Below are 27,971 nucleotides of genomic sequence, written 5' to 3'. Positions count from 1 at the left end.
TTGTTTTTCCAATGGGAAAACCATAATAATAAAAATATATACAAACCAGTGTCAACAGATTCAGGACTGAAATTATATAATCAGTGCCACAAGACTGACAATTTTCCATTTGATCTAATCCATAGGTGATGACCATGTCACAGTGTATGGTCATGCTTGGATCTAGGCTGCCCAGTAACACACCAACACACTCATTGGCAGCTGTAAGTACGGCTTCAGAGAAGAATACTTGGTTTGCTGCAGTCACACATCTCATTACTCTGTACAGAACCTGGAAAATTGAAAACACACCTAAATTAAACTCAACCGAAAAGAAAGAAGGTCTGCGTGTTATTTAATTATATTCACATGTATTTGATATCCTGTCCCATCATCACTTCTCCAACTTGGTAAATTCAATCGGTAGATTATTCTGAATCATGGACATCATAGCATTCCACTTCAGCAGTGTAAGAAAACACAAACCTTCCACTGCCTGTTTTCCAACTCAGTTAAAGACCTGCAAACACCTAGAAAACCTACATTCATTACTCAGAGTTCTGCTTAATTCCAACTGATGTTAACAGAGCTCCCCTTGTAAAGGACAGAATAGTTTTCATTTCTTGAGCTTTTGTCACAAGAATCCTCTGCAGATTAAGAGACAAGTTATAGAACTGCCTTGGCTTTAATTTGGAAATTCAGACACTGTTTATCTGAGAAGTTTTGTCCCTCACAGAGGAATAAATTCCAGTTGTGCAGCTCATGCAGCAAGAAGACTGCAACTGCAGGTGTTTATCTTTTTAGTCATTCACACTCTGTACAGTTCCTGTTACAGAAGTATAGCAGCTACTTCTAATATTTATTCTGAGTTTACACCAACTGATACTATACTTTAGAACAAGAGGATTTGCTATATAATTTGATGAATATCATTTCAGCATGGATGAAAATTCCTGCATTTTATAAAATCAAACTCATAATTTGAATTCAGCTTTTACAGCATCATGGCAATCTGAATACATGGCAACATTTTGGTTACAAAGACAGATAACACAAGCATAAACCTAGCTGCATGAAGCTAAAATGCTTTAAAAATTTAGTTTCTGCTACATACAACTCCTTCGTGGTATTACCACAATCTATACCTTAACATTTAGTATGATTCTTGCAGCATATTTCAAGAAAATACATTTGCTGAAAGCTGAGCATGCAGATTCACGTGAAATCCTGGGAATTTCAATAAACCCTACAGCAAATAGCATCATCTGAGGATACCTATCAGCAACAAAGAACAGCAGAACGAAAAAAACAGGTTCTTACATCAGTTACATATCCTTCTGTAATGGGTGGTCCTCTAATGGGGCTGAAGCGTTCCCCAATGCTCCTCACCACAGTACTGAAAACCCGAAGCAGCGCAGCCAGTTTAGGCAGTGACACGGAAGGAGGAGGAATATCTTCATCCACCGACTCCCCAGAGGCCACATGGCTGAGGTCCTACAGCACAGGAGTTCGATAGATCAGTACACAGCATTAGCAGCTATGATACATGCACAAAAAACACCAATTGGAGATTGAAAATACTCAATCCATCTATTTTCCAGACATATTATGGGTACTGTCCAATTACAGATGTATTTAGACAGTATCTCCAACTTCACATACGTACAAAGATGGGATTTAGGCACATATGACCTGTTGATGAGCAGGTCAGGAGTGATGAGATGCTGCTCATTAATTTAGCCACTGAAACAGAGCACTCTGTATTTTGCAGATTAAAACAGAGGCTTATGACTTTCCTGTTCCCCCGAACACAATCACCCACATTGCTGTGCTGTTACAACAGTTGTCTGCACCCTTTTACAGCTCTCCCAAACCTCTCCAGGCCACAGACTGAGTCAGGATGTTCGAGTGGCCATTCCCATCACACTGTTTACAGGCAGCTACCTTGAGTTTACTAGCAGGCTACTCCATGCCAGCTGGCACCAGTGCCTGGGAACATTCCCAGAAGTGCTGATCTCATTAGTATAGATGTAGCCTTGGTCTACCCCACTGTGAGATAACACACACTAGCTGGAACCACCTCCACGACTTAAGTTAACCCATGTTATCTTAAAACTCTTCTGTGACTAAGAATACACATGTTGTCCAGTTCAACAGAGAAGCTGGTAAGCAGGGACTTGCACTGATTAATCACTTGCAACCACGTGCCTACAGCCACAGCAGCCCAGGTTTGTTGGCTGAACACTGTGTATCCTAACTCTTCACGCTGTGCCATCAGTGCCTTGGTGTACACAGAAGTACAGTAATATTAGTGAGCCTAAAGTACAGTTTCACCTGCAGGATCTGCATGTTAATGCACACAGTTCAGCATCATCTAGTTATAATCATACATTTATATGACCCCATATATGTTAAGAAAAAGACAACAATCCCCCAAACCAAAGCTCTTCCTCTAATGACAGCTTCAGACAAACTGTTAACTAAGCAAAGGTTGCAAAGTCAAAACAAAGCATGCTAAATGAACATGCTTTTGTTTCCTATCAGTTCTTACACAAAACAATCCATTTGTTCATTTAAAAAGAAAAAAAAAAGAAACAGATTTACCATTAATCTAGGGAAGGATTAAGAATCTCTCCCCCAACAGCCACTTCTGAAAAGCTCCAGAGTTGAACCACCAAAAATACCAAAGGAAGACTGTGAAATGTCTTCACTGCAGCTTTATACCAAAGGCAGCATTCCTCTTTGGCCAACTGTTTTTACGATGACCTGACATTCTCAATGACAAGGGCTACGACACTATTTAAGTGGTTCTTGAGGATCCGTGTAGTACTGCCATTGTACATGCCTTAAGTATACTCCATAATTCAATCCTCTTTTCCCCAGGAAAACCATTTAATTTCATTTTCTACACATGCAATCCATCCATAAGAACCACAGCTGCAGATTTATTAAGAAATTAGCCAGTTAACTCTGGTATATGCCATGAAGTCTTGGTTACCTCAGCGTAAGCTTCCATATCTTCCAAAAACTGACCCAAAAGCGTGGTAGAAAAAGTAAGATCAGCCACCCAAAAGGGCTCCAAGCTCTGCAGCCATCCTGTATAAAAATACCAGGACAATTAAAACAGGGGAATGAGGTAGCATATGTTAAATAAGTTTTAGTTGCATATGACTGAAGTTGCTAAGGTAAGAGAAGGTCATCTCCATGAAAATTTCAACATAAATTGTTTTTAAAGTAAGTATAAATTGTTTTTCCCTCTTTTGGCCCTTTGACAAATTCATTTTAAGGTTCAGTCCTGCCCACAGCCGTTAAGCATTAAGGACCCAAGCTATGACTACGCCACAGGAAACAGAACAGACTTGCTGGGAACAGCTCCAAGACAACTGCTATAGATATGGGAAGAAGTTCCCCAATTTCTTAAATGCCAGGACCATCTCTTTACCACTAAGATTGTTCACAAGCACATAGGGGAAAATATATTTTTTCACAGAGAATATATTAAGAGCTATAAACTTATTAAGAAGTGTTAAAAAGTTACACAAAACAATGTTTAAATGGAGCCTGAATCAGAGGGCCGCAGCCCCTACAAAGAGAGGCTGGGGGATCTGGGCTGGTTCAGCCTGGAGAAGAGAAAGCTGCGGGGGGACCTCACTGCAGCCTTACAATCCCTGAAGGGTGCAGAGAAACAGCAGGGGAATCAGCTTGTTAAAAGGGTAGAGAATGGCACGACAAGGGGGATGGAGTGAAGCTAAAGGAAGGAAGGTTTAAATCAGATATTAGGGGGAAGTTTTTTTACAGAGAGAGTGGTGAGGGGCTGGAACAGGCTCCCCAAAGAGAAGCTGGGTTCTCCATCCCTGGGGGTGTTCAAGGCCAGGTTGGATGGCACCCTGGGCAACCTTGTGTAGCTCCAGGCCTGGAGGTTGGTGGCCCTGCCTACGGCAGGGGGGTTGGAGCTCTGTGATCCTTGGGGTCCCTTCCAACCCATGCCATTCTATGATTCTATATTTAGAGTCACAGCATAAAACCATAAGCGCAAATTTACTGAAGAGTTAGGGATACGGTCTCCTGCTACTTTGCCAGAAGCTCATTTTGGCATTATCTCAACTCCCATGTCAGCAGGGACAAGTTTACTCATGCAAGTAAACTCAGATCATCTGTGAGCAAGGGTGGGCCCCATCGGGGACTCTGGCTGAGCTTACCAGACACCTGCTGCGTCAGTGAAGGCTTCTGAGTGTGATCTATATGCCACCCAACCAGAATGTCCACTGTGTCCTGCAAAGGAATTTTGAGGAAAAAAAAGAGTTCATGGCCCAAGTTGCTTCACCAACACTTCTAGGGGAGAAGGGGAACACAGAGGAGAAAGCAAGCTTACCCTGAAATTGGTGCTGAAGATGTGTGGGTAGCATCGGGACACCAAAAGGATGCACTTGACACATTTGCACAGTAACTCTGGTGTATCCACGTTTTCTAGAATGGACTGCAGGCTGGTCATTACAAGCTAAAAAGCAAAACAAAGCCACCAGGCATTTCAATTCACTAGAACATGTGAAGAAGAAGTTACAGTATCAGACACACAGAGATTTATTCCATGTTGACCACTTGAGGAAGCTACTTGGATTCAGAGACAACTCAATACTCCTTCTGCAGGAAGGAAGGAAAATGTGAAAAGCATCACATATACTGCATGAAAATAATAATTCCAAGTAGACATTTGCTTGAAATAAGGCAGACCCAGGTTCAAGCCTCAAGGACACTGTTTTCTTCAATTCTTCAGCCACAGAACAACTAGTTGTTCAAAGTTCCTGCTTCTCCTACTGCAGGTATTTGGCTCTGTAAAGTAAATAATAAATTAAAGCAGACCTGGACATAGCTGTTCTACACCCAGAGTGAGACCCTAAAACTTGAACCAGGGGACCAGATGTGTCTGCACACATCCTACTCCATCTCAGATCTAACTAGAATTCAAGTCAGAAATTGTTGAATAGGAGGAAGCACAACACAACAGGCTGGGCTGTGTGTACCACTCCCCTTGAGCATTCTCTGGTCTCATGGTTATTCTTCTTGGAGATGCAATATATACTAAAAACTCACATCAAAATATGTATCATCCTACAAAGACCTGACACTCCTTTCTAGCATAACCAGAATCAAAGAATCCCAGTCAGTCAGAAAGTTCACTCCCAGTTGTAATTATATTTACTTATTATCTAAACACAGAATTACTGTTCATTCCAGTTTAAAAAGTTGATTCCAGCATTGCACTGGCAAAGTCATTAATAATCCTGTTTTAATTTGTAGCCTTACCTGCATTAAAGATGAAAAGGCTTTCTTTTCTCCTACAGTCTCTAGTGCTTTGTAGGTTGCACACAAATAAAGAAGTTTAACTTCATCTTTTGTGGATGAGCTGAATTTGCTAAAAATCCATTTAAAGATCTTCTCAGCCTCGTAGCTCAGAGAAGCACAAAGAAGGCCAAGACAGCAAGCTCCTTCCTGTCTCAGTTCTTGAAGCAATTTGCTACTGTAGTTTGGGGAGAAAAAAACACAGAAATGTGGAATCTCCAGACACAACAGCAGAACAGAAGAAACCATGAACAAGTATTTTTCTAAAGCAGAAAAATATATATATGCATGAGCAAAGCTGCTCTCTCCTACTTGGCAGCAGCAGTGCTGAAGTTAAAATAAAAAAATCTGAAAAACATCAATCAAACACTATTTCTATGGAATAAATCAACTTAGTTAAAAGTATGCAATAAACAGGCTGTTCTACTTGCAATACACTATGCAAGGAAGGAAATTCTTAATGTACAGTGGAATTCTTGGGCAGTAATACTGAACACCAAAAATCCCCCACACACCTGAGCTCCCTCTACATACGCTCTTAATTGGACATAAATAAATTAGATCAGGTTGTGAAAGCACTTAAGTTCCATTTGGAAGCTAGACAGCCAGAGCAGTGTGCTACTACACTGAGATTAGACAGAGCTGAGACAGACTCTGTATTATCTACAACATAAGATGCAATTGCACAAACTCTCTCCACATGAAGCATGCTCTAGACAATCCAACAGCATCAACGTGCTTAAATCTTAACTCTCCTCCAGTTCCATCTTGTTACTGTTACCTCACACCCATCCAAAATTAGTGGCAGAATATCCTCCAACCTTTCTGCCCTACATTCCATCTCTATACTGAAACCCAAACCTCATACTGTCATTATTTCTTCTCTTTAAAGCCTTCAGACCATTTTTCCAGCTTACCTTTCATTGAGTACATCATTAATGGCAGTCAGGATATTATCCAGTTGTTTAACTAATACCTGTAAGATAAGACAAGACACGACACATAAGGTAACTTCTGCAAACTAGGCCCTGTTTAGAAGCACCACTGCCAATCCTGTTTGCTAATAGAATGCTATTACACTTTCCAGGGGCACTGTAGACTGGCATGAACTATATTAAGCAATGCTGCAATATTACCCTACACCTTATATTCCGTATTTATTTACAGTAGCCACAAAAATACACTGGCAGCCTGCTATCCAGGTTTGCTCTAAGTTTAGTTCTTGCTGATAATATTACATCACAAACAAAAAGACTCAGCATACAGCTCATCAGGAGCATCTACCGAAGTCCTAGTCTCCTGTGCTAATAATCAATTGCATCAGCAGACCACTTAATTGATCAGGTCATACATGCTGAAGTATAAAACCTTCTCCTCAGGCAATCAGAAAGACAGAATACTACTTGGGGAAACAGAGCACTGTTATTGGTGAACCAGTGCTTCTAGGAAGGGTAACCAGAAATGCTGGTTTTCCTCATATGCAATGAAAAAATAAATATTCCTGAGCGGAGTTGTGAAATAATACAGGAGCTGCAACTGTGTAAGATGTTAATTTACAAGAGACTGTCTTGAACAGTTTTCTCTCTTCAGAAAGCTATTAATCTTTAGCCCAGTGGGTGTTACCTAGATTTTGTTTTTAAAGCTTTTGAGCAACACCACTGTTTGCAGGGGAGGGGGGAAGTGCTCTGTGCGCTTGTCCCTCAGAACTCACAAGGACATTTTAAAGGTGTGCCTGGTATCTGCGGGGAGGTGACAGGAGAAGCCATACAATGTAGAAGCTGGAGCACAATGCCATTACGTGACAGTGCCACTGCCTACTGACTTTTTACCACTTCACTTTGCTGAACACACATTTCAACCCTGAAAATGAAACAAACTCTGTTCAGCTATAGGTAATACTGTCCCCAACTGCAGGAGCCCTGGACTGTCAGGTTAAACGCTGCCCATTGTTAAGTGTGAGCCTCAGTCCTGGGGATATCACTTGACATCTGACCCTGTTCTCATTAGGGAGCTGGGAGAAGGTTAAAGAGAAGTTTCTCAGTGACAACCTTCTACCATTCTGACTACTAACACATACAAAGTTCGACACCACTGAGTTAGTTATTAGAATGGCAATTCCAACACGCCCTGAGACATTCATAAACCCAAATTTAATACAGTTACAGGAAAAAACTGGGGGGAAAAATGCATCAGGAATAAAGTAATTAAACAGCTACAGAATAATTGTGGAAAGCTCAAGTATTAGGAAGGTTTGCACCTGGTCTGTTTATACCCAGGTGCACAGAATGGGAAAGTCTCACTGGTTAAGCGTCAGGCCTTTTGGAAGAGAGCGCAGTCTGCACTGGTTAGTCAATATGTAATGAATGAGCCAACTTCTTACAGATGTGGACAGACACCTAACCCACTGCTGGAGTATCAGAGCACTGCCCACGAGTGAAGGGCAGGGTGTGAAACCACCACCTCTGCTTTTTCAATTCCTGGAGAAGTCCTGCCCTCTCCAGAACAGGAGGGGAGATGTATCAGACAAAATACTCCTAAAACCTCGCTTCAAATAGTAAATAATAATAAAAATATATACCCAGAGTGGTCTTACTCCCCTCACAAACCCTTCAGAAGCACTTGAGGATATGAGAGACTTCAATCACCCATTACAACCCCCAAAGATGGAATGAAAACAATGATTTATTTTGTTCTCTTCTCACAAAAGGGAATCCACAAACAAAGGTGTTTAGCTAGAAAGCTGAGTAACTCTAAGATGAGCTATTCACAAAACTGCATATATATCCACATCTTTTAATTTTAAAATACAGAAAGTATTCTTGAACAAGACAACACATTTTACTTCCTTTTCCCTGTATTTCCTTGCTGAAGGACCCAGAAAATATTGCTAAGACAAGTGAAATCCCCCACGTACATGCCATATTTATTCCCACAGCTGATGCGTTCAGTACTTTGCTTTAAGGCAACATGTCACAAGCAATCAAGCAATAAAAAAGGCTCCTGAATGCCAGGAAAGGACAGGCAATAGAGGAATATGCTTTCCTTTGTTATGGAAGGAAATTCCACATACAGACATTCCTCACAGACATTCCCCATCACTCGAGATTTTTAAAATGATGGTTTATAAAAGGAGAAATACTGTGGAAAAGCAGAAATTACTCACCAGTTTGTTTTCTGGTTGCTGAATGAATTCTTTCAGTTGCTTTACAGTAGCCAGTCTTCGGTCTCTGTCGTCTTCCCGAGTAATCCTCCGAAGAAGATTTGACAGTCGAGACTCATCAGAATAAGACAACGATCGCTCTGGAAAAGAAAAGGCAACTTTGTTTTCCTTTTCTCTACAGCATTTCACCAGTAATACTTGCAGTCTCAAGTGTCTGTTGGTAGAAGGAGTCATAATGGCAATCTGAGGAGAAAAATCAAAAAACTAAAACCTGGTTAGTTTAAAATATTAGGAAAATTGAATGTAAAATCTAATTTAGCTACTGACATGTTTCATTTCTTTTAGTAGTTGGGTAGAACTCATTGAGAATTAAACCAAACTGTTTACTTCTGCACAAATCCCTGGATTTAGTTCCCTTTATCTAAATAGAACTTTGAAAGTCCACAAATATTACTGAAAGAAAACCTTGCAGAAAAAACAACCTGGTTCTTGAAGTAAAGAAGCAGATTTAAGCTCAAGCAACTACCAAGAAACAAAGTTCTCTCTATCATTTTGGCACAGGAAAGATTCCAAGTTGTCTTGTCTTGTCTCATAGCTAGAAGGGTTCACTTTGAAAAGGAAAACAGATCTTCTCTTCCTCTCCTGAGGAACACAAGCACAAAGCATGCAGGGGCTATGGATTTAAGGGGGTCATAACACAGCAGAATCAACATCTTCCTAAGAAAATGGTTTATCTAAATTGACTAACAGGACTACTGATACCAGTGAAGGTCACATCACAACTGTTTCCCTGATTTAGGTACCAATCAGAATGAGGAATGCCCATGAATAATTCCTTTCCCTCATCTGCAAAAAGGAAACAAAGCTTCTGGTGCGAAATGTTTCATGGTGATTCATGAAACATGCTGAGGTTTTCCTAGTCACCCTGAGGGCACCCAAGACAGCTACGAACAGCTTTTCCTCTCTGCTGTGTTCCACATCCATCAACCAGTGGGAGCAGCCATAAAGAACCTGGTTCTAATGGTAAAACACTGACAGATGATGTCATCTGCCAGCCTGGGAACTGCTACTCTGAGAACCCAGCCTGGGACCTGGAGCAGCCTTAGTGGCACGTTAGTTTACCCAAGAACCTGAGACATCCCAAGAAACCGTCGATAAGCACAAAACCAAGACCTGCAATTAGAAACTTCTTGTCTGGGAAATTGAAAAACATCCTGGAAGAGCAGGAATCAGCAACAGCTATTGGCTGCTGCAGCTGGAAAAACAGTCCAGGAGAGCAAACATTGGTCTGAGAAAACAGAAAACAGCATCATCTCTTGGCTGTTCCAGGTGAAGAGCAGTAAAGGCCACTGGTAGCTCCAGGTGGTTGTATCCCATGCCCCCTTATGTAGCTAACAATGGAAAAATAATTCACTTTCTACCCAAAATGGAGCTTCTCTGAGTGGTCCCCCTGCAAAGACTTCATTACACAAGATCTCCTGGACCTTTTGCTCAGGACACCTGACCACCACCGGGCTCCGTGATGCAGATAATCTCTGAAGTGAGACTTCGTCATCAATGGTCCCTTCTCCTGGGAGAGCTCTGGCAAGCACTCAACCAGTAACACTTGGGTAGAAGTAACAGATCTTAAGCATGTATTTGCTTTACTAGTGGTAACTTGTAGTAACCTGTAATAAGGAGATGTAAGAAGCCAAACCCTTTGTGTGTTGCAGAGTCCTATGGCCAGTAATTCCCATAGGTCACAGCAGCATCTGCAGCAGAGCACGCCTTCTGTGTTAATAGTCATGAAGAACATTCTCAACCTTATTTTTATGTCTTTTATTTTAAAAGAGTATGAATAAAATAGGCTTGGATAATCTGTTTCTTGCCAGGCATCAGTTTAAGCAATTAATTTTGAAGACACTTGACATTCTGAAGGATTAGGCAGGCTTAGCAAACATTAAAATAGCAGTAAGAGGCTGAAGGATCAAATCTACGTTTTGTTCCCAGCTTCCACAAGACAGGCTGAGATGTCATCTGATGGGCATGAAGAGCACTTCTTTTAAGATGTTCCTGATTTTCCAGAAGACAAAGGCATACACATCCATTTAGGAAGAATTAAAATTCTTTTTCCTTGCTTTCTCTGGAATCCACAGTGTTCCATGGTGGACAAAAAGCCCTGTGTCTGGTGAGAAGCATACAAGGCATCATGATCAGCAGAGACACCTTCTAAAGCAGCATCCAAGGCCTTCAAGTGATGGTGCCAGACTGAGGTCAGCCATCTCTGCTAGATGATCACCTCTCAGATCTGAAGATCTCCTTGTATTTCTGCCCAGACATGAGCTGCCAGGCAGAATGCAGCCTGCCCAGGGGTTTACCATGTTTACCATTTCCTTTAAATCCTGGGCAGAAGTGTGAGGTCACCAGGCCAAAGGGGAAAAAGAACGTTTTGAAAGTTTAAATGCAACAGTCTGGAAGTAAGACATGCAAACAAGAGTGAAAGCGCTTTTACAGCTTGGTTACAATGGAAATGAACAAATACTATGGTAGACAAAGCAAGAAATGCAACCACTCTTCATGAATAATTCCACAGGAAAACTCTTCTGCTAGGAAAGCACCATGTTCTATGTTGCTGAGTGTATCTGGAAAGCTCAAACCAAACCAAACCCACATACACTGATTTCTCTATCAGACTCTCTGCATATGAAGCTTCTCAAAACAGCAATCTGAATCTGTCAGTGCATTGGCCACCCCGTAATACACTCCTTGCCAAGCCAACAGATGTGCCTCAAGTAGAAGACACTTTTCTCTTTCTCAATACTCCTGCAGCTGCACCCCACCTACACTAACCTGGCCAGGAATACATGGAGCCCATCGCTGCTTCTGTCACTCCCACTTTGCACTGGTCTCTGCCACTCAATACTGCTCTTCCAAGACAAACCAGGATGCAGTGGTTTTGGGAAACACTGAAAATTACTTACTGAATTTATTTATAAATATATTCTAAATCTTTGCAAAGTCCCTAAAAAAGTGTCTCCTTCTGTCCCTAAAAACACTGGTGGATTCAGTGTTAGACGAAAAGTCAACAGTTAGCATAAGCCTTGGATTAAATCCACAACCTGCAGCCTCTTGGTGTTGTCTTCTCTTCATTTATCTCTTTCTTTGTAATCTCTTTGTGGAAAACTGTGATTTATTTTCAAACATGGTTGTGCTGTTCCACATACAAAAAAATCTTAAGAGCAGAACTGTACAAATAAAACTACCACCACCAAGATTACTGGTATGAGACACATTTAACTGCTGTCAGGACAAGGCGTACCGTTCAGAACTCTCTAAAAGCAGCTCTGGTTTTATTCAGTTAATATCTGATGAACACTGGCATCACTCCCTAAGAGAGTAACTGTTAGCTGTCTGTTGAGCCATAATCATAACCTAAAAAATAAAATTTAAAAAGGAATAAACCAACAAAGAGCATGACAGAAACTTTACTAACCAGAGATCCAGTTAATGGACACCAGAACAACTTCCACTTTTTGAAAATCAGCATGGGCTGAGCCACATGCTAACTCACAGAAGGCAACTGCTTTAAAATTGCTTCACACACACACTAACAAACAAGAAAATATAGGAGAATTTTTAAAGTAAGATCCTGTTGCAACATAATCCCACTGTATTTTGAGGACGATATGAGAAAACAACAGGGCTTGCTGAAACCTACAGCAATCACAAAGACAGCCCAACTAAACCAGAAGAACTCTTGAGATCTGACATCCAGACAGACAGGCTGTGTGGAGAAGCATGAGAGTCACAGGCAGCAACTTCAGTTACCCAAAATTACAGCTCCCAACATTGAGGATTAAAGGGGTGGTCATGTACCTAGGAGAAGGGTCTGAATTTTCTACCAGTACTAATAGTAAATTCATGCAGAAGCCCACTACAAGGAGTGTTATTGACACACAGTTCTCTGTTAGACAATTATTTATTTCCTCTAAATAGACACTAAGAGAACTGAGTAATTTTTAGATCACAACACTAGAATGGGACCATAAAGACTGAGTTTGACCTGTTCCAAAGATGAGGCTTTCACAATAGTCATGTCACTACTTGCACCTCAGTTCTTCCACCCGCAACACACCAAACACCCTCCTTTCACCTTTTGTCTCCTCCAAAACACAAATCCCTGCAGAGAAACACCATGTCCTCCTATGTTTAGAACATGCCTGGCATACAGCAGTCACAGTTTTTGTCAGTGGCTCAATTACCACTTATACTAAGTGACACAATAAATGGCAGCGATTAGTCATAACGAAGTTTCTATTTTCATTCACAAGTCCTTGGAATATTTCCTTTTTTAAAACACCCCTCTGATTTAACACCCTAAAAAAGCAAAGCCTTGTTTCTCAAAAACACAAGCCCAGTATTCTTGGACCCTCTTGCGACTCCAGATTTCCCCTCTGTGCATCTACCAAGACCCTGCCCACATTCTTACTATGCCTCCAGTTCCTCCCCAGCCTCTCATCCTCAGCTGAGCAAGAGGGAGCAGGAGTTGTGGCTGGCACAGGAGCACCCACGTACAGACTAACCAGCTGGTACAATGAGCCGACCCGCAGGCCAGTGCGAACAGGTAACGGCTGAGCTCACCGCTGCAGGTTTCCCCACACTAGGGACTTGTTAAATAACAAGTTTTTTACCAATTTTTGAGCAAATTATCCTTCTTGGAGCCCTTGATCTCTCTGCCAGATTTGGCTAACCTGAATAAGGGTTCGGGTGCTATTTAAAGGGGACTGAAAGGTTGACTGCATAAGCCATACAGCCAAAAGATCTGCCGAATCTGTGGAGGAATTCTCAGTGCAGGGAACAGTAAGGGCAAGACAGCAGCTTCCATGAACGTCATCAATCAGACATCACATAAAGTCCATATAGATCGTCTAATCGTAGCAATCACCTTTTCATATTCTGAACACAAGAGGTTGCCCTGGAAACCTGTGGCATCCTTACCCTGTGATTTCCTCATGTCTTTTGTGGCTAAAGCACGATTCCCATGCGGAACACTGGTAAAATCAGGATTGGTCACATTGTTAACTCTCAGCTCTTGCCCCAACGACTTCCGACCATAAGTATTTTCCCCAGATCCTCCATTGACACTGTAGCCACCTGTGGAAAAACCAAGGTGAGATTAAAACCAGATATCTGACCATATATTAAGTAGTGCAGTATAAGTCACTCAATTCATATGGAAATTAGCAGCCCTCTTCCCTACCACCTCCCTTAGCATCCTTTTGTACCTTCACAGGCAGAAGTGTTTTGTTCCACCCTGTAAGTTTCCAGGTCACATATTCAGAACCTAATCAGTCTTTTTGAAGCATATGAAAAATCCTCTATTGCAATCAAATTTAACATCAATTTTGTTGCATCTGCAGTATTATTATTCTTCTTTGTGGCCCTGTGTTTTGCAAGGCCCTTCATGGCAAACCGCTAGCTACATGTGCTTGCTTGCTCCTTGATTAGACCCATCAAATTTATACTCTTTTTCTTAGAAGTCCACCTCACAGCCTCAATGTAACAGCCAAAACAGAGAAAGCTTTTTAAAATTCACAAATTATTTACATGTACAGATTGAAAAACTCTCCACAAACATACAACACTCAATATTCTCACACACCAAGGCTGGCAGTATTTTAAATTAAACTCAATCCTATATTCTCTCACTTGATACACACAGAGTACATGTTTGGTAACAATACAAAACAAATAAAAGTAGATGTAATTTGATTATTTTTACTCCTAGGTCCACGATGATTTACATACTCAGATGTTGAAACCAAAGATTTTTCCAGCCTGCCACACCACTTTGAGGGGGAGGTTCTTCCTCCACTGTACCACGGAGAAATGAAACTGTCCCCTGAGCCTGCCCAGTACTTCGCTCCTGTACCAGAGCTCACTTCCAGGGCAGCTGGGCAGGCAGGTTTCTAAAGCTCCTTCCCTGCCTCAGATGAGGAAGAATCAACTAATAAAATTAAACCCAGGAGAGCAAGAGACACACGAGGCTTCTTTCAGGAACGGGATTTCCACCAGTGCCCCAGCAGCAGTGTGTAAAGGAAGCCTAGGCAAAGGGAGAGGTGGCTCTCTTAAGAGAGGCAACCTCCCCACAGGATGGGTAAAAAAATACATTCAAGCTGAATCTGGACCTTAGAAGATATGAAGAACATCATCCTGAAGGCAAAGAGAACCTGTGACTTACTGGTAGAAGTATCTGTGTTTCTATACGCACGGGACTACCAACCATTACAGAAAATCCTGTGCCAGGATTTAATTCAGTTGTGATTAATTACAATTACTGTAAAGATAACTTGCATATGTTTGGGTTTACAACATTAAGCTCAATTTTTAAATATAAACTAGCACGTATGTCACCTTAACATTACTTTGTCACAACAAACCAAGACTGTCACACAAGAGAAGCTACTTCTAAGAGCAATAATTATATTTATGACTAAACAGAAGTCTGTCACTGAAACTCAAATCAACAAAGGAATTAGTTTAACTGGAGAGGTCAGAATCAACTATCAAGAACAGACACACTACCATATACTATTAGAGTTAAGTGATTGCAACCTTTCCCTCTGGCACACAAAGTATCTCAGCATTTCTTGGTTGTCTGCAAAGCTACGTAGTATTTGCTGCAGCGTATCTGACATGATCTTAAATGAATTAAACACAAACCTACATTTTCCCACTTGACATACAGATGGCACAGCTTTGGTAACAATATAAAATAAATTGTCACTTACAGTAATTAAAAAACAGCAGGGAAATCATGACTTTCAGCAATAGGGCTGTAAATACTATGTTATGCCTCTCTTCAGTTACCTCCTGGGGTGTGTGTGTGAGAGATGAAGGGGGTAGGAGCTGTTCTTTAAATGAAAATTCCATGCTGGTAGCCTCCAACAGATTAATTGAAAAATCTTAGTAAACAAAGAAACTACTCTGCATCTGTAGGCTTACAAATTTAACCAAAACCGGGCTGGAAATACATGGAATTTTGTTATCTAGTACAGAATATCCTCATCCTCTCTTCGAGTCACACCTGAGCGCAGCAGCACGGCTGCAGTGCTGAGCTAGCAGAGACATGCCCTGTGAGACACAGCACTTGAGGGAGAGGGGTGTATTTTTCTTTTCAAAAGGCACTTTCCCAGCAGCTTCTCCTCCTACCTTACTGAATTTGCCCAAAACTTACTATTTCACTACACTGCCAGGATGTTCTTTAAATACCAGCACACTTCAAAGTACAAGAATAACCTACTATGCCAGTCTGCATGAAACACACTCACTAAGCAGTTTCTCTATTGAAGTTAACCAAATCCTATGGTTCTTGGGGTATGCAGATAAAGGAATACCTGTTCCATGCTCCTGCCTCACACCAACAGTACCTACTACTTTAAAAACAACATTTGCATCACCACACCCAGCTGGAACTTCCCATAAAATGGAGCAATTCTTAAGGACAGTTACAGGCCAGGGAAGCAGGGGGAGTGTGAATGCTTCTTAGGCTCCTGAACAAAAACTCCCACACTAATATTCCTGTGAGATTTGTTTCGAGCCTGGCCAGCCTGAAGGTTTATCTAGTCAAAGAGGAGGATTTCTTACTTGCAGAGTCACTATTTCATACCTATGTTTGGTGATTTATAAACTAATCGATTTCAGATGTCCTCATAAAGATGAAAAAAGAACTTTCAGCTATTTTCTGGAGAATGTATTTGCAGAAAAAGCATGGTGTGAGCCATACAGCATGTGATTTATATGAAGCCAGACCAAGGCACATAGAAGTAGAGACTCCCATTAAGGACAAAATACAGATCTGATACCCAAAGCAAGATCCCAGCTCGCTCCAGTAGGTAACGGATCAGATTAGGAGCCCATTTAATCTGGCAGCCCAGATGCAATACCAGGAGCACCAGACAGTATTTGGGAAGAAATGACAACCTGCAGATCAGACACATCCAGAATACTATTCTTTTAGGAAAGACTGCTTACTCTGTTAATGCATTGAGTCTTCTCTTACTTTCTCCTAATACAAGCAGGTATTTTCCTCACCATTTGTGTCAATCCCATTTCTTTGACACAGTATCACTGTATTGAGAGATTTATCAGGAATCAATGAGTTCCATCAGTTCACTGCACCACCATTTCAAGTTTGCTGCCTTCCTCTGAACGTCCCCTCACCATTTACACACGAAAGAGCAATCTGAATACCTTTTTCTTCATTCTGTATGTCAGTGTGGACTCTGATATCATCGTGTCTTTGTCGAGACACCACAGCTGAATTTGAGGGTTGTAATCCATAGGAGGCAGAACTGCCCCGATCTCTGGATGAAGAGTATTTTAAATTGTCCTGGTCAGCTGATGCACTGTCAGTTCTATAAAGAGAAAAATATTTTTTTATGTATGGGTATAACAGGAGTGGGATTCACATTCACTTATATATGCAACATATTGAAATGACAATCCCAAATGTATTTTTCTGTGTCAAGAAAAAAGTTGTACACCTAATCTGCTTCTTAAAGAGTGGCCTTAACTTCAGAGTGGGATTAGAATTGATTCTTACAGCAACATGCAAGAGAAATGCATTGTAGCGTGCCAGCGCCTTCTCTTAGGATGTTCTCAACTCTCTTTTCAGACAGACACCTATATATGGAAAAATTACTTCCCAGAAATGACAAGTACAATCAGGTACAGGCATATACCACAGGTCGGAGATATACCACCTACCATCTGTGAAAGCACTACTCACCCTGATACAAACACTGCCATAGGATGCTATGTACCTTACTAAGGAACACCAAACCCCTTATTAGTTACCAGCAGGTAACTGATAATCACTATGGGGACCCCCTAGAAAGTTCTGTAAGTTGTGTAAAAAAAAAAATTGCAAGGCATGAAAACAGTCCTTAATGTGGGAAAAAAACAGAATGTAAATTAAGAGCTGTTATTCTTTATAGAGTAAATATTTGGGGATGAAAAGAGTTTAAAAATCTGCATTAAGTTAAACCACTCATGTCTAAAAACTTATTTATAGCCCAGGAGAAACTCTTAAGGAAAAAGGTGAGAATGACTGGACACACTAAGTGATATCATTTACACACATACACACAAGAGTAACTTTAATATACCAAACTTGTGTGCATGAGACTTCAGAGCCTAAATTCAACTTCAAACACATTCACACAAGCAGCACTGAAGGTTTTATATTAAAACCAGTAAATTAATATTCATAAAATCAAAAATTCAGCAGAATTTTTCTTCTACTGAAGTATATTTGTAATCACCTTCTTCAAGACTTTTCCTAAGCAAAGCCTGAAGATCTATTTTCATTTTATTTGGGACAGTTCATTTGATTATTTAACAAGGAGCAGGACAGATCATTCCTTCTCCTTCCTCTGCATTAACTACAATTTGTGGAAGGACAAACACTGCATGTTCTTGGGGGAAAAAAAAAAATCTTTCCTTTTTACTTCTCAAGAGAACACTGTGATTAGAACCAGCAGACAAGTTCAGGGAAAAGGTGTTAAATACATCTCAAGGCCAAAAGGGAAACACAGAGCTGAATCTTTTGGAAAGCAGGTGTTGTTTAAGCCAGCCAGAAGACCTGGCGATTTGCAAATGCAGCTCATCCTCAGTACAACTGGAAGAGTACTCTCATGAGGGGTGGTATTTGCAACAACTGGAGTTAAAGACACACCAGTCTGTATTTTCATCTCCTGAGAATGTTAAAAGACAATATACTTGGAACAGTGCTTGAAAGCAGGAAATTGAGCATTCACTGTGGCATCACATCTACCTCTGTGTCCAACACTCAGGCTGTGCTGCTCTCGAGGCAAAGCCTTAGTAGAAGTCTCTGCTCATGGCAGTAGGAATAGTTGTCCAGTTGGACCTTCATCATTCATCTAATCATGCTGAACAACAACAAAACTCTGCACTCTACCTTCAAATGATACCAACTTCAAGTGTGCCTACACCACATCCAAGTCTTCCATCCAGCTACAGAGCTCCCAGATTTCCTCTTCCCTGCCCTAAAGCCTACAGAGACTTCCAGCTCACTGAGGAACAGCTGAGTCTATCACAGAGGACTCCAATTATTTTAGCCTTTCAGTGGAACAGGCTGATAAATTTTCAATTGGTAAATTTAAGTACTGATGGGTTCTTAATAGCACACCTCCCCAAAGAGCACCGCTTTGCTCACAGCAATGTGCTGCAGACTCTATCATCTCCAATTGTCAAGCATTAAGTCTGAAATTCTGAAGTCTGAAGGCAAGCTGATTAAAGGTACAATTCATGAGACTGTTCTGTGTATCCCAAACCACTGGAGGACCCCAGGTGTTCCCAGCTATCCTCCCTGCCCACTCCACAGCCTTCGAATGCTTTGGAAAGTTCTCCAGTGTGGTGCAATACACAAGCCTATCGTTTTCCCGGAAAGAACCACACTCTCCCTTCATTCTGTCCTTAGGAACAGCTTTTTGCAAGCTAATCAGTTCACAGTGTCACCCAACTAAAAGGTGGGCAGGATTTTCTTAAAAATCTGTATTTCTTCCCCGTGTATCAATGTAAGAGACAACAGCTCTCAATGAAACCAGTTTGTGCCCTTTCTTTATAAGGCAGAGAAAAAGTCCTCGCTAGAAGGGTAGTTTTCCCAGAGAATGAGGAGGTTCTGTGACCCAGCTGGCTGCTACGGTCCCTGCTGCTCTGAGAGAGGATTCTGAACTGAAAGCAGCACACCAGCAGCAGAGCCCATTGCCTGGCACGCCTGGCAGTCCAGGGGTGCACACCAGTTCCCAGGGGAAGCAGAGTTAGGAACTGTACTGCAGGCTCCCATGTCAGCAGGGGTTTGCGGCGTGGGTTCATCAAGCCCTGAGGACACAGCCCCAGTACTTGTCATCTGCTGTCCCAGGAACCCAGGTGCCTGGGTGACACAAGGCACTGCTGTGCCAGCTCACACGCTCTGCGTGCACAGGAAGAGACATTCAACTTTCAAACACCACGTTTCACACCAGTAATGTGTTCATGGTTTCGAAAAAGAACACTTTCAACTCCAGCACAGCCACTCTGTGCACAGGTACTTGCCAAAGTCTCACAATGAATTGCCTTTCCTGCTGCCCTCCAGCCCCTTAAGACACACCACAGCAAGTGTCACCGGGCCATGGAAGAACTCCCAGCCACCCCAACGCCTGCCCGCACTTGGGAAGGGCATTTACCCACTTCAAGCAGTGTGCCACGCAGATGGCAGCTACAGGACAGACTTCACACTCTAATCTTCCCAAACATGTCTATGCATCAACACATGGATCAGTTCCATACACTGACACTGTGACAGAGCAAACACTGTATGCTAATAAAAATCACGTTGTACCTTTGCAACAGCTAAGCAGGAGTACAGACACCAGTGTGATGTCAGACACAGCTGGAATAGGAACTGGGAAGGATAAACACAACCCTGATTACCTTGTACTGCAGCTTCAAAAGCGTATTTGCCACCCTGAGACACTGCTCTTACTTCCACCTGAGAAGCTCACTGATGGAGACTAAGCAAAGCACTTCAGGACCTCACAGACAGTTCTCACCTACGCCTGGCTCCAGGTAGAAGACCTCCCAACTACCCCCACACCAGCCTCCTGCAAACATCGTTTCAGCAAGATCATTTATACAGAAGATACTGCATTCAGTTTTCTGCAGGGTGATTTCTAACCTGCCTTTTTTCCCCATCAGAAAAATAATTTGAGGAGTCCACCCACCCAAACAAGCAGAAATGACTACTAGTTCTTCCTTAAAACAAAACACAAACCTACCTTCTTTTTTCCCCCCAGGGACATGGAAAAGTTAGACTTTTCCAAAAATAAGTGTGCATCTCCTTCCCTCAACAGTTATCAGCATGATTAGACCAGCCAATTTGTCTGACTGAAGAAAGCATGGCTGAGAACAACTGGCTTTAACCAAAAGAATAATCTTTTTATCTAGAAAAAAAAAATAGGTCAATCTTAAATATATCATTTTTCTTTAGCTCTATGGAAGCCTTAAGAATTTTTGTCCAAGAAACTTGTAACAAACAATCTGGTGTATACTACTCATTATCTGCAGCTCTTTCAGAACAATCCTGCCATATGGATATTATTTTGAGACAAAAATCACTTAATTATTCTATTTGATTTCACTTCCAAGTACAGGATCTACATGGAGGCTTTATTCTGAGACAAGGCTGCTGTATAGTCGTTCAAGTCAGTCAATTTTGCTTGCTTACTTGCTCTGTTTGCCAAGTTTATTTGCTACAATGCAGATGAATTCCTCATTACTTCAAATCTCTGTCAATAAAACATTTAAAGCTTAGAGCCACTGTATCCGCTCAAATTAACAGCTTCCCACCCAGCTTCCGACCTTCCTTCCTCTTTCACCATCACTAGGTCCAGCTTGCCAAGCCCAAGCCTGGCTGAGCCCACCCCAGAGCCTACTTTTGTCTTACTCCTGGGTAGAGAGAGCACAATAAGAGCACAAGAGGCTGTCTTCTACTAGTGAAATAACTAATTCCCAACTCCCCTACTGCAACTCTGCCATCCCTGCTGCTGGACATCTACCTGCAGCCCCAGCAACCTTCTGAATCACCTCAATTCTGCATCAGCAGCACATCGATTTCCTTCTGTCCTGCCATGGGCATTAGGAGGCAATGTATCACCTATCACATTTATGCATTCTGGTCTTATCTTCCCATAGACACCTTCTGATAGAGCTATTTTGGGATACAGGGTATTATGTTAGCTAAATCACTGGTCAGACCTCGTCTTCCACACAAGAGAGGAGGTAGTGTGGCTGTTCTAAGTGCCTTTTGCTTCCCACTGACACACTTTTCTCTTCTTTCATCTTTCTCACGTCTCATTCTCCTGTGTTCTCACAGTAAAAACAAAGGCTTGCACGTTACAAACTTAGGCTCTCCCATTTTACCAAAAAAGCAAAAAAAGCTCTTTGATCTCACACTGTCCCAACCCCATCAGCATCTTCACCACACTCAGATGTGAAAGGAGAGCCAGAATTACTCGTTGCCAGTTCAGACCTGAACCCATTCCTGCTCAGCATCTCCCACACACAGTCCACTGAATCTCTCCAAGGCACCCACTGCTCTCTTCACAAAGGCACCTCACACCTGGGACTGCATCACGCTCTCTATGCTGCTTTCAACATCTCAGACTGTTTTTCTCTCCCTCCCTATTGCACACATCTCTCATTCCTTGTGCCCTGCTCTCTCAATGATCCCTGAAGGGATGGAGAAACCTTACCAATTTCATCCTACGCGACTCTACACCCATCCTCAGGAAATTCAGCAACATCCTCAAGCACCTCTGCGCTGCCAGCTTTCAGGTCTCTCAGTTACAGACCTGTCCAGACCAAGACCTCAGCTCAAACCCCAACATTTTCTGTGTACCTTGTACATGCAGATGCAGAAGAAACAGAGTCTCTGTCTCCACCTCCCTTATATGCAGCACCCACTACTATCACCCAGCCTGTCATCCAACGTGTCAGCCCAGCATGATGAACAGACTATATCCAGAGCAAGGGGTGCCTGTCTTCTGCACAACACATGCCTCCAACAGCACTGCCCTAACCATCACTTTCTTAGCCTGTTTGCCCTGATGAGCTTCTGTGCTACCCACCAGTACCTCCCAGTCTGCCTTTCGCTAAGCACAGGGTACTTGTGCTCAATTATTAAGCACTAGACAATACTGCTGTCCTGTTAGAAGCCTCCTGGAAGGAGGGTCCCATTTTATTGCCCTGTCTCATTGTGTCTGGACCCACAGGGACCTAGGTGGTAGCCTGGTTTGGCAGGCAGCATGCTAGCATAAGTCAGTCATTCGTAGCTCTGATGACACTGCACGAGGAGGACACACTTCATTTGCAGGAACAAATTGCAGTAGTGAAGCTAGTGAGACACTTCTGGAACCTCTCAGATGTGAAAGATTTTCTTTTCACTTTTCCATCTACTCCCTGCTAGCCTCCATTTGTGATAGGACAGAGAGGTCTTGTTAATTAAGCTCTTCTCTTCCTTTTTCTGCTTTTGCCTAAGAAAGCACACCCTGCACTCCAGCTCCTGCCTAGTACCAGCAGAAGCATGTGAAGCTTGCTTTGCCACCCAGAGCTCTTCCTACCAAAGGCAAGCATTGCTTGTTTCAGGATATAATTAGCCTTTGGTGCTCCAACAAATTTAACACCACTTACACACAAGACCTGCACACTGACATGACTTTATTTCCCCCCAGAAGTCGTACCAGGGAAAACAGAGTGAGGTCTGTCACACTAAAAGGAAAGAAAAATAAGAAGCAAAGGTCCCCCAAGCTGTAACGATTAGAGGAAGGGGGAACAAGATCTTATCAAGCCAAACCTCACTGTTCTCTGGTCACACGCACCCAACATTCAGCTGAAGTTTTGCATGGCTATTGATTTAGGGTCTGGTACACCTCAGTGCACACTCATGTGCCCATATGTATCAGGAGAACTTGTCACACACACTGCAGGAAAACCAGTCCACCTGCATCCGACAGATGTGACTGCATCCATGCAGAAACAAACACCTGATGGTCTTTTGAGGTCCCTTCCAACCCCTACAATTCTGTGTGAAGTTCTAATTAAAAACTGCTCTCCCTTGGAGAAGGATGTGAGCTCCAAACTTCAGCCTCACACCTTTTTCATCCCATGGCATCCCATTAAAATCTGAGAGGAATCTGGACCCAGTAACGAGCACTGATCTAGGGATTTTTTACATATGCAGCAGTGTGTGTTTCTGGTAATACATCTGCACACTGGCAGTTCCTTTTTTCTCCTTTAGGAACTTGAAGCAACTACAGCTATTGTAGCTTTCATTACCCTGGCCATGTGCATTCCCACTTCCACGCCCTGCAAGAAAACACCTACCAGCAACACCACTTAAGCTAAATAGAACTAACAGTCCCAAGAAAGAGGAAGGAAAGAATATGTGGGTAAATTCTGTCTTTCAGGGCTTGTCCAAGAGCAATCAACGAAAAAGAAACACTCATTGACAGTTCTGTATAGATCTCCTTCCAACCGGGCACCTGAAACACTTTTTAGAAATTAGTTAACACCAAAAAAAAAAGATCAACTTAGTCTCTGCTTCATTCTTTAAGCAGAGATTAAGTTCTCTAAGTTCTTGCTGTAGACTCACAGGTTCCACACAAACAAAGTTATCTTTTTGAGATTTTAAAAAACTTGAGTTTAATGTATAAATGTGCTTTGTGTTTGGGGCTGTGCGAAAGGCTCTGGTTCCTGAGCTCTCTCACCAGATTAAATAATATATTTAAAGGAAAGAAAAAAGTTAAATTCTTACAAGTGATGGAATGAGGAAAGGTGTTACCTATTTCTCAGCAGAAGCTCTAATCACCCGGTGTGATGGAAGCAGATCTAGGCCCTACCCATGCTATGGATCTCCCCCAGCCAGCCACACTTGCTCCAGTGCTTTCAGATTTCTGTTTCTGCTGTGGCTTTTGGCTCAGCTATTTCAGCAGCCCCATTTACAGCACCCTGACTTGACAGCTGAGGAGGCACCAAACCACAGCACAGGGTTAGACTTAGAGGGAACAAACAGCCTAACTTAAACCAGGCTGCTTGTGAGAAAGCACTGCTCCCGACACAACTGAGCCTAACACAGACAACGCTACGTTGGCAAACCAGCTTCCTTAGCCTCTGAGACATCTTGTTTAGACTAAAAGATAAAACTTTGACAAATTAATATATCCAGCTGGAAAGCATACACTCCTGAGCACATGCCACTCTGTCTTTGCTGGGAAGTTTAAAAGTAGGAACCCATACTACATTAAACTTTCAGAAACACCAAAAAAGGGCCAAGTTTTCCATGGTTAAAAAAGCAAACACAAAACACCAAATGTATTTACAAGTTCTATACGACAACTTTGACTCTTAAAGTAGCAAAGCTGAGCAGCAGAGCAGATACATCAGATATATCAGATATATTAGAAGCAATCAATACCCAAACACTCTCTATACTCAACTAGAGGAGTCAACAGACTTTGAATTTCACTAAGTAGCAGAACACCAGGTGTAAATACACCTTAAAACCTAGCACACTGCACTGGCTCTCACCCCAGCCTCCTTATAGCTCCACTACTTCCCCCGGATGAAAAACAACAATAATAATGATCCCGTAGTATTTTATTAACCCCCAAAAGCCCACGAGTGCTTCCGCAGCCGCTGCTCTCCCATTAACCGCCCGCTGAAAGCCAGCCCCAGCACACAGAGGTGCCCCAGGGCAGGACCCCGAGGCTGCAGCTTCCCCGCCGACTGTCCCGCGGGGCGAGGCGCAGGAGAGGGCCGCCGGCCGCCCCACAGGGCCCGGGGAGGCCCAGGGGAGCGGGGGACACCCGGAGGAGAGGCGGGGACGTGAAGGAGCGCTCCCACCCGCCGGCTCCGAGCCCTGACCGGGGTCCCGCCGAGCCCCGCGCGGTGACAGACCCGTCCCCGTTCCCTCTCCGGCCGCCGGCAGTCACGGACCCGGAAATCCCCCCCCCGCCCCGTGGCTCTGCCCGGCTCCCGCCGGGGCACGGCTGCGGCCGGCACCTTCCCCGCCGCCTAGGCCCGGCGGCCGGCCCGCCGCCACCCGCCCCGCGCTAGGCCCGGCGGCTGCCTCCCGCCCGCCCCTAGGCCCAGCGGCCAGGAAGTGGCTCCGCCACCGCTCGGGGCCGCCGCGGCCCGCGCCGCCCCGCTCCCCCAGGCCCGGCGGCGGGGCCGAGCCGAACCGCCGGCAGCTGAGCCCCGCTGCCCCGGCCCCCGCGCCCCGCGGGCGGCCAGGCCGCGCCCCCTGCCCCAGCCCTGCCCACCTGGGTTGCCAGTCATTCCAGCCCCGCGGGTGGTAGTGCTGCCTGCTGCCGGTGCCGCTCAGCCGAGACCCCGGGGCTCTGCGGCTCATTACCTTGCCCGAGACGGCATGGCCGGCTGGGCAGCGGCGCGGGACAGGGGCGGAGGAGCAGGAAGCCGGGGGGGGGGGGAGGGAAGAGGCGCGGGCGGCGGCTCCTCACTCGCGCTCGGCGGGCGGCTGCTGTCTCACACCGGAGGGAGGGGACGCGGCCGCCGCGACTGCTCCGGCTGCTGCCCGGCCGCGCGGCATGCCGGGATGGCGGACATGGGCCGCCCGCCCCCTCCGCGGGGCACGCTGGGAGGGCGGGGGCGCCCCGCCTCCGGCCGCCGCGGACGGGCTTCCCCACCCGCGGGGGGACCCAACCGCTGCCCGCCCCGCGGGGGCTCGGGCGGCGGTTCGTGCCGGGGGGCGGAGGGTGACGTCCTGCTGGGTCCTGAGGGGATCCCGCGGCGTCCCGGGCCGTGGGGGCCGGTGACAGCCGACCGGCTGCCGGCCGCTCAGCTGTGAGGCGAGGCTGGCCGTGCGGGCAGCCGGGGAAGCCCAGCCTGTCCGGCGTGAAGGGAGCGGGAGGATCCCGGACCCCGAGGGGACCAGCGCCGAGGGGAGCCCGAGAGTCCAGAGAGGAACCGGGGTTCCCGGGCCCCGAGTGGAGCTGAAGGGCCCTTGCCCTGCCTCCCTTTGCTGAGGGGATGCAGACAGCCGCTCTGCAGGGATGAAGGGGAGAAGTCGGACGTTGGGCAGCAGTCAGTGAAAAGACAACTAAATCCCACGCTAAACACTTCAACCTCTAAGGTTTCTCCCCCTTCCCCAGAGCTGCTGAAATGCATTTCAAAACCAAGGCTCTCTTTGAACGGGAAGGCTGGTCGGTCCGAGAGGAAAGTCCCCTCGATCTGTAATGATCTGAGTCCAATTCCGAAAGAAGAGTGATGACTGTATCACATGTTTTTTTGTTTCTCCTAAAAAACCTGGACACTTAACATTAGCTGATGTAATAAACCCAGTCCCTAACTGTGAAATATTCACTTAGTTACAAAAAATTCTAATCATTTAGTCAGATACTGAGCAAAGAGACCTGGGTAGATCAAATCCCATCCGAGATCTGAGACTGCTAAAAGATCTGAGGAGACCTGAAACTCCCCCGTGCCTAAAGCCCTGTGGTTCTGTTGGTGACTTAGCTAAAAGCAATGTCATCCTACCTGCTGCCCCCGTGGGCTCTGCTGGGCAGCCGTCGCCCTCCCCTCACAGCCCAGTTGGCTTTCAGACCACAAGCAACGTGAGATGTGCAGATCACAAAATCTATTTCAGGACCCAAAAAATGATATCACGAGGCTTCATTGCAAGTGTTTGACATGGGGTGACCCCGTGCCAATCCAACTGCCTTCCAATTGACGTGAGCTGTCATATCCCAAATGAATCAGTTTTGCAGAAACAACCAGTTCCGTGAGCCATGATAGATTTTTTTTCCCTTCTTTATAACTGAGATGGGTGCCCAGAATCACACACCATGCCACAAAGTTAGGTTTTTATAAGTATAGCAGCAACACACGCTGTGAATTTATTCACCCTTTCCAAGGAAGTGTAACAGCCCCTCTGCCCCCGGTGATGCACCAGGTGATGATTTTTCTTTTTATTCCATGACTGAGCAGGATCCCAGCAGTAATGAATCACTTGAGGGGCAAAGTAATACCAGAAACATATTTTTTACTACCTTTCAAATTAATTTAGGAAGGGAAGGTGAGAACGTAAGCTGGCACACTGTGACTGACGACTGCGTGCACGTAGCAGGAGTTTAAGGGCCACCAATTCGGTGTTTGTTCCAGGAAGTTTTGTGTCAGAAATCCTGTATTCTGGTGCATGACTTGCTGATGTCTGTGTGTTCTAATGCAGATCCCTCTTCTGAGCGAGGATTGTCTCCACTTGTAAGACAAATCGGTGATGTTTACCTTTCTAAGGCTGTACACAGCCTTAAAACCGCAGCGTGTTCTGTTCTTACCGAATAAAAAGACATACTTGATCTGTTTCTACAAGGACGATTGTGTTGTGGGATTTGAGTGGTGTTACAGGTGACCAGTGAGAACACTCATCACAGCATGTTAGGCAGAGCAATAATTACTTGTGTAGCACTTCCGTGGTTGCAGATTTCGGTCAACCACTCCACAAGTATGGGTAAGGCCATGCAGGCATGACTCTGAGAATCACAGAATCATAGAATCACAGACTGGTCTGGGTTGGAAGGGACCCCAAGGATCACAGAGTTCCAACCCCCCTGCCACAGGCAGAGACACCAACCTGCAGGCCTGGAGCTACACAAGGTTGCCCAGGGCCCCATCCAACCTGGCCTTGAACACCTCCAGGGACGGAGCATCCACCCCCTCTCTGGGCAGCCTGTTCCAGCCCCTCACCACTCTCTCTGTAAAAAACTTCCCCCTAATATCCAATTTAAACCTTCCTTCCTTTAGCTTTATTCCATCCCCCTTGTCCTGCCATTCTCTACCCTTTGAACAAGCTGATTCCCCTGCTGTTTCTCTGCTCCCTTCAGGGACTGGAAGGCTGCAATGAGGTCCCCACGCAGCCTTCTCTTCTCCAGGCTGA

General features: G+C 44.3%; 1 protein-coding gene across 1 annotated transcript in view; it reads right to left on the bottom strand.

The window, feature by feature from the left end:
* The window catches only part of SMG1 (SMG1 nonsense mediated mRNA decay associated PI3K related kinase), a gene marked incomplete at its 5' end in the record, with an annotated part of 65,403 nt that extends 39,973 nt beyond the window's left edge, over positions 1-25,430 (bottom strand). Inside the window, 11 exons of the mRNA XM_084271014.1 lie at positions 47-271; positions 1,300-1,473; positions 2,978-3,075; positions 4,179-4,251; positions 4,352-4,477; positions 5,284-5,497; positions 6,237-6,295; positions 8,483-8,619; positions 13,457-13,612; positions 16,712-16,875; positions 25,342-25,430. Of these exons, the coding sequence (XP_084127140.1) occupies positions 47-271; positions 1,300-1,473; positions 2,978-3,075; positions 4,179-4,251; positions 4,352-4,477; positions 5,284-5,497; positions 6,237-6,295; positions 8,483-8,619; positions 13,457-13,612; positions 16,712-16,875; positions 25,342-25,430 (1,515 nt within the window). The remainder of the gene's footprint in view (positions 1-46; positions 272-1,299; positions 1,474-2,977; positions 3,076-4,178; positions 4,252-4,351; positions 4,478-5,283; positions 5,498-6,236; positions 6,296-8,482; positions 8,620-13,456; positions 13,613-16,711; positions 16,876-25,341) is intronic.
* Positions 25,431-27,971: the final 2,541 nt, after the last annotated feature.

This window comes from Gallinula chloropus (genome assembly GCF_964237585.1).
Source record: "Gallinula chloropus genome assembly, chromosome: 15".
NCBI lineage: Eukaryota > Metazoa > Chordata > Aves > Gruiformes > Rallidae > Gallinula > Gallinula chloropus.
The sequence above is the reverse complement of the archived record's forward strand: the minus strand, read 5'-3'. Positions and strand labels throughout refer to the sequence as shown.